The sequence below is a fragment of the Vitis vinifera genome, chromosome 10, assembly GCF_030704535.1.
Source record: "Vitis vinifera cultivar Pinot Noir 40024 chromosome 10, ASM3070453v1".
Lineage (NCBI taxonomy): Eukaryota > Viridiplantae > Streptophyta > Magnoliopsida > Vitales > Vitaceae > Vitis > Vitis vinifera.
The window spans coordinates 1154096-1169276 of record NC_081814.1 but is presented as its reverse complement, the minus strand read 5'-3'; the positions used below and the strand labels follow the sequence as shown (position 1 = coordinate 1169276).

Genomic DNA, 15181 nt, shown 5'->3' with positions numbered 1-15181 from the left:
TGACAAAATTTGTATAAGAGACAACCATTTAAGTCACCATTCCACGTGAGGTTGTTTTGTATAATGTAATCTGTTCCCCCCACTATGCATTAGTATATGCACGTGTGCACACATTTTCCTTTGTGCCTGGGAAAAGGGGTCATGGACTCACCCGTCAAGACACCAAATTTCAATCAAACGCCTCTGTAATCATGGCCTCTGCTCAATAACTTTGGCACCCGTGAATTGAATAATGGGGCACATCTCTTTGCTGGGGGAGCCTTAAGAAGAGAGACCCAGTTTTGTAGGGGTGTCCAGTTTATCAAAAAAACAATAGAGGGCACCTTATAGCATTTAAAAATGAATTTGAAATCACAGCTGTGGAATCTATGACAGTGAAAAAGTATTGGGCAAGGAGAAGGCACCAACCTTAATTTGAAGAAAGACGCATCAAGACAATGGGCTTCAAGGTTTACTAGGCTTATCCCCCCTTGGATGAAAACCCCAAAACACAGTTCTAGTCGCAATTTGATCAATGGTAGAGGAATGGGTACTACTACATCTACATCACTGATCTGGGTTAATGTGGAAGCTAATGAAGATTAAATATGATGTGATTATTCCACAATTGAGGACACCAGCCCCTACTCTCATGAATTAGAGTGCGTTAGGTGAAGAGGGCTGAGCTTGAATTCTGCAGAAGGACATATTTTTTAACACCATAACATGTAAATTTTAACATGATCAATGCATAGGATACCCCTAATTCTGTGATGGTGCCAACTGCCCACCACACCACCTCTCATATAACTAGACAATACTGCATCAAAAAGAAAAATTGATAATTGATTGAAGATTTGTCAGTAATATACTTTATTAGCATGTTTTAAAATTTTTTGAAGTGAAAAAAAAAAAGGAAGAAGATTATAATCAAGTCTTTGTTATCTGAAAAAGGTTCTATGATCATGTCTGTAATTTATCAAAGTGAAAGTGCACCATCAACTACATCAAAAATCAAATCAAATATGCCCCAGTTAATAAATTTGAGCAAACAATAATTAGAGATAAACCCTTCAAATTGAAGTGAAAGTATATAAAATGAAGCTGAAATGGAGTCCAAGAATTCCCAATAAATAGATGGATGGGATTTGGTGAAAGTGAAACTATATACATGTGTATAATTGGGAGAGGGACAGAGAGATGCACGTGGGATTGCATGCTCATACCTCTTTTTTCCTTCTATCAAAACTGAAATAGAAATAATCAAACCAAAAGGACTCTCCACATTCCGATCACTGCTGTCTCTCTCTCTCTCTCTCTCTCTCTCTCTGTGTCTATGGGTATAGGATATCTAGGGTCGTGTTCTTCTTCATCTTCATCTTCTTCTTCTTCTTCTTCTTCTTCTTATCTAATGGGGTTTTTCATTTTTCTTTGTTGCTTCTTCTCTGAGTTGCACCCAAACTAGTTCAAACTGGGCTTCCTCCGTTCATGGTTTTTGATGACTTCTGTGTATTTTTTTTTACTGACGCTGCTAATAGTCAGTGTACTTCATCTATACATTGATGCCACTGATCAACTCATCCACTTCCACCTCTGAAAACCACCTTTCTGTAATGGGTTTTGCCGCACAACTCTTGCACTGGGATGCCCACCTTGGATTTCTGCTTCATGGGTGTTAGGTTTCTCCTCAAGATTTTCATCTGTGGGGCATTTTTTTTGAGGTTTTGGTTAGTGGGTGTCTGCCATTTTTTTATGTTGATTTTTTGGGGTTCCAAGTTACAGATTTTGAAGTGGGCTCTGGGTGTTCTCCAATGGTGGAGCTTCAGTCTTGTGCTACCCTGGTCAATGCTTCTGCCTTATGTGCCATAGAGCAAGAAGTGCAAGGAGATGGTGTCAATGCTATTGCAGAGATTTCAGCAGAGTTGCAAAGGGAAAGGCAGAAGAATGCGGAGCTCATGGAGAGAATATCAATGCTTGAGGCTCAAATACAGGAGAGAGATGGACATGTAAGATTGCCCAGCTTTTATTTGTATTTTTGCCTAGATTCTTGGTTTGCCTTTTCCTTTTATCATTACTGCTTCATTAGTGTTTCTGATTCCATCAATAGTGCGTCAGTTAATACTTCAATAGCATTAAATGTCTTGTTAGAGTAAGTTCGTACTGATCATGATTTTATAGGGAGCTCCTTTTTCCTCGAGGTTTATTCAATTTGTGTATCTCATTATCTGGTGATTATGGAATCATCACTTTGATTTCAGGATTATGTCATGTTCGGGAATCATTCTCATGTAAGTGATGACCTTGCTAACTTATTCAAATATCGCAGGAGGGTGTAAGCTAACCAGGGAGTAACCTTAGAAGAAAGATGTTATAAATTAGTTTTAAGTTTAGAAAAATCAAGTGAAATGATCTCTTGAAGATTTTAATTTTTCTGACTTGCTCTGATTTTCACATCCGTCTCTCACTTGATATGTATGACCAATGTCTTTGATCAATGGTTGGATATTCTTTCCCAGATGGACTAAAGGAGGGGATGGGATATAGATGAGATTCTGACGTATGATGAACAGATATTTGGATTGAGATGATCAGAACAAACCACAGTTAAGAAGAATAGACCAGAGTGAGAGGGTGTCCACCATCATCCGTATATAAGGATAGAAGCATATTGCAATTTGGATAGAAAATCAGAACCAAAGTCTTGTATGGTATGCCCATACTTGATTAAGTTGAAAATCCATTCATGTAGAATGGATAAAATGGAGAGTTGATATTGATCAGAAGAAACTCTGACTTGAGGAGAAATTATTACTTTTCTTTCGTCTTAGATTGCATCTGTATATGGAAGTGTATGTTTGTACATTTGGTCTAATTTCAGAGTGTTTTTTTCCCTGAGAGCTTAATGAACATAAGTTTCTGTAAACTTTCCTCAGTTCAATGATGGCTTGTTAGCTCTTTCTTACACCAAGTACGGATGTTTTCTCTCATCTTCGATTGCATCTGCTTGTGGAAGTGTAACACAGTTCATAATATATGAATATAATCTATACTGCTTCAATCACAGGCTAAGGGACCTGTGGATTTTTTTCTCTTCTCCCTCAAAAGGCCAATTCAGCACATTGCATTTCAATCTTCAGTGGGATATCATGTTGTTTATATACTAATTATATATCAAGATCTATAATTTACTAAATGGTACCTATTCCATCCACTGATACCTCATAACTTTATAGTAATTGATTGCATGTGTGTATCCTTCTTTATCTTAGCATTTCCCACAAATCCTGTTATTAAATACCGTTTCTTTCATTCTCACTCAGGGTGATTTTTCCAATGCGATGGAAAGAAGCTTCAAGAAGTTCAAGAGGCAACGGATAGAACCGGGTAGTGATACTACTGACGAGGGAAAAATCATCAAAAGTATTGAAATGGCCTATCAGATGAACAATGACACTGAATGCATGCCCTTAAAATATACAAATCCAGAAGATCGTGTAGTCAACTGGATGAGCATGGATGAGACCCAGTTTCTGAATTTTGAAAAATCCAAAGATGGTGACTCTGCTGCTGATTGTGATGATACAGATGATAGTGAGGATGAAGATGATTACTATGAAGAGGATGATATTGACATTGACATTGACCATAAGTATGGGGAATATGACAACACTTCTAAAGCATCTAATCAACCGAAAAAACATCTTCATGAAAGAGGTATTGATGAAGGCATACACATATCATGCTTGGGAAGTTCCTATGGTAGTCAAGGGGAACTAACATTTGGAGGTGCAAGCCAAGAAACAAATGAAGATAGAAAGAAAGGTTATTTACTACCTGACAACAAACACATCAGCAACAGAAGGGAGCAGAGAAAAAGTGATAGGAAAGAAACCAAAAAAGTTGGAGGATGCAACACATCATCAAAAGCTTTTACATTTGAGCAGGAGGTTTTCCATAAAGTATCTGGAAGCATACCATTGCATAAAAAAACCCCAAAGATGGCTTTCTGTCCAAAAGAGGTCAAGAGGATAATCGAGTCAGAAGCCCTTATGTTGAAAAATGCTCAGTCCCACACCATAAGAAAAATTATAGTTTTTGCATCTCTTGGTATAAGACATGGGTGTGAAGATATGTATGAATTAGACTTCAACCATTTCATCATTCTAAGGAAGGGAGAGCCGTATGTTTCTCCAAAGAATCCAGGGGTAAGCAAAATGTTGTAATACATGGTACCGACATGATGCTAGAACTACATAGTCATTACTGTGACGATTCATTCACTTTGTTTTCTAGCATCATCATATGCATTCTTCTTTTCATCTTCATTGTTATTGCTCCCATCACCAGTCGCCATTTATTTAAGAACTGTAATGTGAAGCATACATTATTTTGTGCTCAGTATTCTAGATCAAACACTTCAATATGTGTATATTCAACAAGCATCATCAAAAAATCAAGTCTCATCACATAATTTTGGCTTGTTGTTTGCCCTATAGACCAACTTTGTAAATGTTTCTGGCACAAGGATATGTTTCCCCTAATCTAAGATGCTTCACTTGTTTTATGTTCTTTGGTTTCATGTTGTCTTATTTCAGGATACACTGTGCTTCCCCCTTGTCATCTTTATTTCTAGTTATCAAGAGAATTGGCCTACGCTTCTAGTGTCGTATTTATCATTGGTTAATCTTGTTAGATGAATGGTAGAACGACATCATTTACACAACATCCCATGGAACTTTAGATTGCAAATAAATTGCCAATAACATTACAAGCTTGTGTAAAGGTACCATGTGAAACATAACAAACTGATTCTATTATCATCAGGCATCACATCCCTAACTGTCTGTATTTTACTATCTGCCTCTAGTTTAACTTTGGCTCTTATTTATACTTTCTCCTTCTCAAGAAAGGAATTGAATTCATTTATTATCAGGAGCATGTCTTGTATGATAATCCTGGTGTAAGGAGGAAGGTCTTCTATCCAAATCAACAGAACCCAATATTATGTCCTGTTAAAATACTTGAAGAGGAGAAGGCGATGCGTCCATCTGATGCTAGCTGCCCATCCTGCCTGTTTCTGTGCATCAAGTATGGTGGAAGGACAAGAAACCTTCCTCAAAATGAGTAAGCTCTGTTCCAATACTTGATTTGCAAGCTTGTTTTTACACACACACACAACTGTTTTCCATTATTTCATGTTGGAAATGTGCAGCCTAATCTAAAACTTCCGTGGGCTGAATTACTCCAGGTATGTCAGGCAGAGGATGGGAAGAAACAAGCTGAAGTCATTTGGGCCAGTTATGTGTCAAATGGCGATGCTTGTTCACATTCGCAGTGGAAGCTTCTTCTTCAAGGCCTTGGGTATCACACTTCTTTTCATGGCTGGTTTTCCAGATGACTTGGTTCAAAGGGAAACCAAATACCGGAACTTGGACCTGCTTCAAAAATATTACAGGTATACATACTGCATAATATGTAGGACATGGACACTAGAATCAGAACACGATAAGTGTTTTTCTGAGCCCAGTAGTTGAGATAATTCACTGGCAGAAATTGTTAATAGTATTCTGATATTGTATTTGCATACTTTTAAATATACTGATGGGCTTTAATTGTAAAATATGCATCATACACGAGCATTTCCATGTACACTTACTGCCATAGTAATGCATTTTCATAAGAACATAGCAATACATTTACAGCCATCAATCATATTCTCTGATCAAAGGGGTTGATAATAAGAAATAAGTTGATTTTCTAAAAGTAAAAAAGGTGTAAATTATGATTTAGTGTTAAGAAGGTGTAAATTTTAGCCTAAGCTTTGGTGGTTTTCTCATTGTCTCAGCCTCTTAATTGCAGGACAGATGAGGACGCAGAAGGAGAGGAGTTATTTCTTTCACATCCAGTGACTTGTGATACTGTAAGATCACAACTCCCATTCACATACCACTTTTCTTTATCTGCTACTGTTAACTTGATCTACCATTCTTTGGAGTTGATAAAGAAAGTCCTTTGGGGCATATTGAAGACTTAAACAACTCAGTAGCACCTTGTTAATTAGCTCAGAAAAAATTCAATTAGTACAACCGGGGATTGGATACTTATTGGTTCTCAAATTCAATATGTGGGCTTCTCTGTTTTAAGTGTTGGTTGAGTGGTTTAAGTCATTTCCAAGAAGATACAATGAGGCCTAGCGTAGAGATTTAGTAAGATAATGTCAGTTTGCTTCCATTATTAACAACATCCTCTTATCTGTGCAATGATCTAGTCTTCAAGACAAATAATTTTGGTATCTGTTTGGATATAGTTTCTCAATTTGTGACTTGTGTTCTTGCACACTCAACAGGTGAGTCCTGATTCTCAGCAGTCAACTGGTAAGGTGATTCCAGCAAAATCAAAGGGCAAGAAACAAACAAATTCAACTAGTAAGCCCCACAGTTTGCAGAAGCCCTCAATTCTGCAACCTGCTCCTTCAACCTCAGCACCAGTGACACAATTTGGGCTAATGGGGTATACCTCTATTCATACTCAGGCAATTGCATCATTCCAGTCTATGACATCCCACGCTCCTGCAGATGCCCTGCAGATATCAAATCCCGTGGTTTCCAGTTCCGGTCCTGATGTCTCATTCCATAATCAAACACCGTATCCAATGTTTCCACCACAACCAGCAAATGCTTTCATGCCTATGATGTACTGGCCTCCCCCTAATACCTTCCCTCCTTGCCCTTACCCAACTTCATATGGCTATCAATCGTTTCCTTCTACTGGGAACTACATGTCCGTTCATCCACAGCCTTATTACAGCCAACCCTCCTGCAATCCTTTCATCCCAAAAATGGTTGAAGACACTAGGAAGAATGATGTGGCCTCAGAGGAAGCAGATAGTGACTCTGATAGCAGTTCAAGTACTGAACCAAAACAGACCTTAGCAAGCTGCAAGTAATGAACTGCCTGCTGTATAGAGATTCCATGCAAGCAGATGGTGAGAGACTATGCATTTGGGCCTCTTTTTACATATTGGGTGTGTGAGTCATCAGCCTTCATCTATGAACTTCTGCACATCAGTTCATAGTGGAGATATGGTCCTCCAAGCTTTTGAGTAGTTTTTTCATTGCTTCTGTAGAGCATATTTACATGAAAACACTCTCATCTTGTGAAATATTAAATGATCATGTTCTTTTATCCATTGTTTACTAAATCAATAAATAAAATAAAATAAAAACAGTCTTGGGCATATAAGATCATGCTTCAACTGATCAAAAGTTTGGTCCCTATGGCCACAAAATCAGGCTCACGGATTGAAATTCTGCAACAATTCTGTTTCTGCCATCCTACACTCAGGCAGTGTCCATCTACCACTACCATTCAAGCAATGATGCTCAAGCAATATCTTCCCATCATTTCCATCCAAGCCGCCCACCTCTGCTCTACACTCCATCTGTTCCTCTATACTATTATGAATTCTATCTCTGGTCCACATCTCTGTCCCCTACAGTCCATCTCTTTGCCTACTATATCGTCCACAAAGGGAAGTGCCACCATATCTCTCACTTTCTGGCCCACACGTCTATTCTACACTTCATTAGATGTTACCCTCTTACCTACCAAAACAAATATATTAGTGGCATATATGCATTGGAGCCTTACTAGCTTGCACAGGGGAATCTAATCCTTTCTATTTTTTTGTATTAGGGATTCTGCTGTTTCTGTGGGATCATTTGATATAATATATATATATATATATATATGTCATTATTCTTTTTGGCGCCTTCAGCACCATGTCATGGAAAGAGGTAGAGGGGATAATATGCATGAATCATCAAAGACTATTACCATAACGCCATTGTAACCCATGCATCATACACCATCACCACCATCCTCATACATACATGCATCCCAACCTTCACCATACCCAGTAACTAAATACCAACCTCACAAAAAGAAAAAAAGGAGAAAGCTAGATAAAAAGTAAAAACAGTGCATTTAACCAACATGGTCACTACCATCTTCATACCTCTCACAAGAACTAGCCACCACCCAGCAAAAGCAAACCCAACCCCATATCCATAAAAGACCATATTATTTTGTTGTCCCCACTCTTGGCTTGCAGCAAAGCTTCTAGTGGTGCTTGTTAGCAACACTGCACTGCTTTCTGATCTCACCCTTTGTGCCAGTGAGAGGATTGTTCTCAGAGAGAATGGTGATGGCTCTTGCAAACTCCTTAAAGAAGTAGTCTTGGCTCTTGGCCATTTTCTTCACATAGGGCTTTGTCCTCTTGTCTGTGGCTAGCTGGTGGTCCACTATCAACAAGCCCTTGTTGTCCAATATGTTCCTGTAGTAGTTGTTGTCCAGCTTCATGGGTGTGCCACGGTCATTCCTCACATATTGCACAGCCTTTGGGTCTGGGATGGCATCAGGGCACTTGTGGAGCATGTGCTCAACATGATCTGTGTTCAGCACAGGGTCCACCTCTGGGTACAAACGGTGAACCAACTTCACACAGTGGGTTCTACCAACACTGTGAGCTCCTGTCAGACCAAACCATACAAACATAAGCCACCTCAATAAACTCAACTGAATATACATGTCATGTATGATATGGACAAAGTTAACAATGGTGACAAGCATACATCATCCATGTATGTCATCACGCATACCTAGAAGGGCAACCAGTCCAGGGGTGTCAATGCCAATGGCTGCAAACCTATCAAGGACAACAGACATGCTCTCATTGTGATCTGGGAGGTATTCCTCAAGGATCTCTGCTCTGCTCTTCCTACCATCTCTTCTTCCAGTTTTAAGAGAGATGTGAGGGCCTCCTAGCTGAAAAAGAGTAAGTTCCATAACACATTTAGAAAGAGCTCACACATCCACACATCAAAAATCACTTTCTGACACGGGAGTTGAATTCTCTTCAACTACCCCTTCATGTCCATCAGCTTGAAAGGGAAAGTAAATTAATGAAGTACAAGTAGGGTAAATCCGGTATAATTGACGAAAAGGCCATACCCATGTTCAGATCTATGGTGAAGAACCCCAAAATAGTAAAAAACAGTAGATCAACAAAAACCCCATAAGAGATAAGAGACTAGTACCGAGACAATGCCATCCCTAGCAGACAACACAAGGATATCAGCACATGAAACAACTCCAGGGCACTCCCTCTCCACAGCCTCTTTGATGGTGTCAAGGTATCTGAAGTTCCTGAGCCCAAAGCTCCTGTCTGTCTCCTTCTCAGACAAGGACCTCCTTGTTGAGTCCAGCAGAAGAGAAGCATCACATGACTATACCACCACCACCACCCACGTAGCAAAAACCCACCAGAATCAGCATATATATCTTCAAAGGAAAAAAAAACAAAAAGTAAAGAACCAGATGGGCTTTCATTTCACATTATGCATACCTGAACAGCACAGTCATGGAAGATGTTTCTGAGCCATGAGAATGCAGTGTTCTTGTGGCGCTTATACAGAAGCCTGACCTGCTCTCTGATAACATCTTCAGCCTGAGGACATGTATCCTTGTAGAAGTTCATAACCAGACCTGGGTCTTCTTCCTCATTGTCTGCAGAAGCAGACCTGAGACAGATCCCTGAGAAAGATAACAAAGCAAAGAAGAAGAAGACAACAGCCCTGGAACTCATCTCTCTCTCCCTTTGCTTTGCTCCCTCTCTTGGCCACTTCTTAAATAAGGCTAAAGAGAGATGGATTTGGCAATAAAATAAGGCGATACACTCCACTTGAAAATGGAGTTACGTTATGATTCTGATGCTTCTACTTTTTCTATCTCTTGGCGATCTCTTCGGCCTTGCATTTACTGCTAAGCTGACAGATTTTAATTACATAATCCTGAACGCAGTTGAGATATATGGAAACTTGATTATCTGTAGTTGGGTAGGATTCTAGATTGAGTCAGGCCCCACATCTGCTTCATCCCGAAATTTCACCCATAAAATCGACGGTCTACGCGCTTTTCCAAAAAAAATCGCCAATTTTGGAATTTTTTTTTTTGGCGATTTTCTTGAAAAGCCCATTTTTTTATTTATCTGTATTTTTTAATTATTTTTTCTAATTTATCTTCTATTTTAAATTCATCTCACCCTTTTATTTTATATTATTTTTCATATTAATTTCATTAATCTTATTTTAAAAAATTAATATCACTTCACTTTAATTTTTTTTCCTATTTATCCTTCTAAATTTATTTAATTCCAAATATTTTTATTTTAAAATATTATAAATATAAATTTATTAAAAAATTGTTAACATATAAAAAAATTAATGAAGGTCTAATATTTTATAAATTAAAATTAATGTGATAAAATAAATTATTAATATATTTTTTAGTAATTTTAATTACTTAAATAAATTAATGTTAATAACAAAAAATGTCACCACAAATTTGTAACAAAATTTTAGAAATTTAATTTTAAATAAAATATTTTATGTAAATCGATCTAATTTTTTATTTAAAATGTAATAAAACATATTTTAATAAAATTATTTTTTAATTTTTAAAACAAATGAATATAATTATATTGAAGGAATTTAAGTTAATATTTTCTTAAAAAAATTGATTAACATTATCTTTGATTATATCTATATTAATTACACTATAATTTTAATTTGCGTATTCTTACTTATTTTATCATTTTTTTTAGTTTTTCTAAATAGTTTCATGAATTTTTAATAATTTCATTCACAGATATTTTTGTCAAAATATCTACTAATATTTTACTGATATATCGTAAAATTCAACTACTAATATATCTATAAAATCTATAAAATCTAAGTACGACTCAACAAATTTCGTACAGTCAACAAATGTCACATTGAGTAAGACTAGACTGCCAAAAGAATAAATTCCTAATAAGACTCCCAGGATAGGAATTAGAGGGTTGATGCACAAGGAAAAAGAGTCTCAAAGCAAGAGAACTCGAAAATGAGTAGGAGTCCTTATTTCCATTATAATTATAATTGTAGTCTTGAGGAAAAACTCAAAGTCCTAGTGGGAATGATCGATGCTATGAGGAACAGTCCTAATTGAACTAGGACATTCTAGTACATTCACACAATCAGAGGAACATTGGTTTATCGATATTTTTTTATTACATTCACATAATCAGAGGGACATTGCTTTATCGATATTTTTTATTACTTGAAGGAAGAGACAAAGACTCCTAACTCGTACGATAGGAAACAGAGTCTTGATGCACAAGGAGATAGAATTTCAAAGCAAAAAGATAGAGTCCCAAAGTAAGAGAACTCAAGAGAATTCAAGTAGAGTCTTTATTTCCATTATAATTATAACTGAAATCGATATTTTTTATTACTTGAAGGAAGAGACTCCTAATGCACGAGACTTCTAGGATAGGAAGCAGAGTCTTAATGCACAAGGAGATAGAATTCCAAAGTAAGAGAACTCAAGAGAATTCAAGTAGGAGTCTTTATTTCCATTGTAGTTATAATTTAAATCGATATTTTTTATTACATGAAGGAAGAGACTCCTAATGCATGAGACTTCTAAGATAGGAAACAAAATCTCGATGCATAAGGAGATAGAATTCCAAAGCAAGAAGATAGAGTCCCAAAGCAAGAGAACTCAAGAAAATTCAAATAAGAGTCTTTATTTCCATTATAATTATAATTGAAATCGATATTTTTTTATTACCTAAAGGAAGAGACTCCTAATGCACGAGACTCCTAAGATGGGAAGCAGAAGGAAGAGACTCCTAATGCATGAGACTTCTAGGATAGGAAGCAGAGTCTTGATGCACAAAGAGATAGAATTCCAAAGCAATAAGATAGAGTCCCAAAGTAAGAGAACTCAAGAGAATTCAAGTAGGAGTCTTTATTTCCATTGTTATTATAATTGAAATCGATATTTTTTATTACCTGAAGGAAGAGACTCCTAATGCATGAGACTTCTAAGATAGGAAACATAGTTTTGATGCATAAGGAGATAGAATTCCAAAGTAAGAAGATAGAGTCCCAAAGTAAGAGAACTCAAGAGAATTCAAGTAAGAGTCTTTATTTCCATTGTAATTATAATTGTAGTACTCAGATTCCTAGGAAAATGGTTGATGTCATGGCCAATGAAAAACAGTCCTAGTTGAACTAGGATGAGGAGTTCTAGTCTAACAAGGAGTGGGTGATAGCCACTAGGATGGAAGAACCTCCTTAAATATTAGTACATTCACACAAAGAGGACTAGACACAAAAATTTGGTGCTAGATTTTGTGTGTGACAATTGGTTCATGTTTATTAATATTTCAAACCTCGATCCTAGGGTCTTATGTTTGCCTATTAGATCTCTCCTTATCTACATCTTCTTCATTAGTTTACTCAAGAAAAATTAATGGTATAATCATGTATTAGAAATCTTTAGACCTTGTTTGGTTCTTGGAATGTAGTAATGGGAAATGGGTCATCCATTTTTGGTATAGAAAAATTCAAATCAAATTTTCTCTTTATAGTATTTAACAACTAGATTACTCAATTTTAATTTTAATTTTAGAGGGGGTGATTTTGGGAAGCACTTTTAATTTAAAAAGTGTTTTTGAAATAAATAAATAAATAAATGTTGGGAAAATCTTTTAAAAAATACTTTTAAAATTCTAAAAAATCATTTGTAAAATTAAAAAATCAATTTTTTTTTAGAGAAACACTTGATGTGTGATTATCCTAAAAATACTTTCAAAGGAAAATAATTAGCACCACTCAATTTTAAAAATTTATTAAATATCTAATTAATTTATCTTTGTAACCATTAATTGAAATTAAGTTATTTAATTATGAAAAATCAACTTTAATTAATTTATGTTTTAAAAAATAATTTATATTAATTTTTAGAAGATTTGGATATTATTCTCTTATGTGAGTTTAATAATTTTCAATTTTATTTATATTAAATAAGAAAAAAAATTTAAAATATCAATTTTGATATTTTTGAAATACAATTCTTAACCATAAAATTCAATATTATTACAACTCTACTCTTTCTATTATTAAACACAATATATTCCATGATATCCACACATATTAAAATATTTATATTTTAAATCAAATTATAAAAAGTTTAATAAAATTTTGTAAATCAAGGAATAAATATATCATCAAGGAAAACAATTTTATCATACTTGGTTTTATTATTAAAAATATAAAACAAAATTAAATATAATTAAAATTAATAAAAAAATTCATATATTTTTAAATTATTTAAATTAAATGAATTTAAAATAGGATACAAATATAATTTATTGATTTTAAATCTATTTTTATTTTTATTCATTTTTTTCTTTTAATTTACCTAAAATTCCTATAAAAATTCTTTTTGAAGTACTATTTTAGCAAATATTTTATATAATCCAAATTTATTTCTTTTTTCATTTTTTTATTCTTGTTTTCTTTCCTAGACAATTTGAGATTCCTTTTTTCTTTTTTTAACTTTTTATTGTACAACCATGTTTCATCCCTGCGTCTTACATCATTCCCCATTCTCCATTCCACAGGGTCTTCAATTTGAAATGGGTAAATAAATAAATAAATAATATATAAAATCCCCAAGGATACAAGCCAAAAGTGGATAAATGGGTGATGACCCACCACCACTAAAAACAATGAATAAAATTATTGATATGATAATGGCCTCTTTTGTCAAACATAACATGGGTGGGGCCATTAATACACCATATTATATACTATACTATTCTTACCCATTCATTACATTTTGGAGTACCCATGCCTAGATTTCAACATCATCCTTATATTTCAACCATTGTATATATATCATAGTTTTATATCATCAAGTTTAACAATTTAATTTGTAATGAGATGGGTGTCTTTTGTTTGGGGCTAAGGCTAAAAGGCAACACTACAACCCATAGGAAAAGACAAAAATAGATTCTATGAGAGCTGGTCATGGTAAAATTTTCATATAGCAATGATTTCATGAGAAAACCCAAATGCATTTTTCAACATCTCCCACTTCTCTGCATTGAATTTCAAAATTAGGGAGAAAAAAAATTCTAGGAAAAATTATGAAAATTTTGAAATTTTGGGAATTTTTTCATTTTCAGTCTTTTATCATAAAAATATCGATCCTATTTGTACAAAGAAACAAGTAAATTGTAGTAGAAAATAGAATTGCAGGACCTTTTGAGATTCAAAACTACAATAGTTATTAAGTTAAAACAAATTACACATTGGGAAAAATATAAAGAGGTTGGCATCCAAAGATTGAGAGCTTGGGGTAGCATATAATGTCAAAAAAATAAGAAAAGTGAAAGGCATGCTGCCTTTCACTTTCAAGAGGGGTGGTCCATTAGATTGATAAAGCTCTTAAATCCAAAAGAATGGATTAATCAAATTTGAATAAGTGATTGAAGAAGAAGAAAAAAGAAAAAGAAAAAGCTAAGATGGAAAGTGATTCTCAATAGTCAATAGTAATAGTGCCTAGAAACACCACCCATTGACCTTCTCCTTGATGGACACTTGCCCTTGCTAAGGACATTTTGCCAACCCGAGTGGAATGGTCATTCTACAATGGGATGTCCTCAAATTGGAGGGTGTCTAGCCCTCAATATGGTCCACCAAAATGTAGATTCGTACTATTTTTTTTTTTTTTTTGGTGGGTGGATGAGAGGTACACATCTTGTGATAAGTATAAATTTTGGAAAGGAAGGACATGATGAAATGGAAGTGACATGTCCATATACAATGATTTGATATTAAAAAATGACAAAGTTTGGACCCAATTTGGCTTTTAGTTTAAGCCTTAAGGTAGAGGGCACTCATTTTGGGCTGCAAAGGAGAGCTTGTAGGCTCAAGCCTCATCATTTTCTCTATAATACCCTTTTCAGTATTGGAAAATATCAAATTCCTTAAGCCATCAATTTGACCAAAAGGGTAAGCACCACTTTGGGTAAAAAACCTAATACCATGCTTTAGAAGGAGGCTTTGACTCAATAAATATATTGCTAAGCTACCAATTTGATCAATATACTAAAACAGTCTATGAATCATGCCTTGATCCACAAACTCAAACGGACAAACATTATTAATAGTGAGCCAAATTTAACATGGATAAAACCCTAACATAATGTAATTTCAAATTCAGTAATTTCAATTTTTGAAAAAAAAATGAAAGCATAATAATTAATGTAACATTGAAGAAACCCTAACGTAATTTTCTTGTTTCA

General features: G+C 35.0%; 2 protein-coding genes across 2 annotated transcripts; one reads left to right on the top strand and one right to left on the bottom strand.

The window, feature by feature from the left end:
* The first annotated feature begins 1121 nt into the window (after nt 1–1121).
* LOC104880466 (uncharacterized) lies at nt 1122–8043 on the top strand. Its single transcript, XM_010657099.3, has 7 exons — nt 1122–1681; nt 1762–1985; nt 3300–4184; nt 4913–5103; nt 5228–5434; nt 5839–5899; nt 6326–8043. The coding sequence occupies exons 1-7, from the start codon at nt 1624–1626 to the stop codon at nt 6923–6925; spliced, it is 2226 nt and encodes a 741-aa protein (XP_010655401.1). The 5' UTR covers nt 1122–1623; the 3' UTR covers nt 6926–8043.
* LOC100241814 (peroxidase 42-like) lies at nt 7791–9868 on the bottom strand. The gene is made up of 4 exons (XM_002274733.4): nt 9386–9868; nt 9078–9266; nt 8640–8805; nt 7791–8510 (listed from the first exon to the last, which is right to left on the bottom strand). The coding sequence occupies exons 1-4, from the start codon at nt 9623–9625 to the stop codon at nt 8101–8103; spliced, it is 1005 nt and encodes a 334-aa protein (XP_002274769.1). The 5' UTR covers nt 9626–9868; the 3' UTR covers nt 7791–8100.
* Between the last annotated feature and the right edge of the window lie 5313 nt (nt 9869–15181).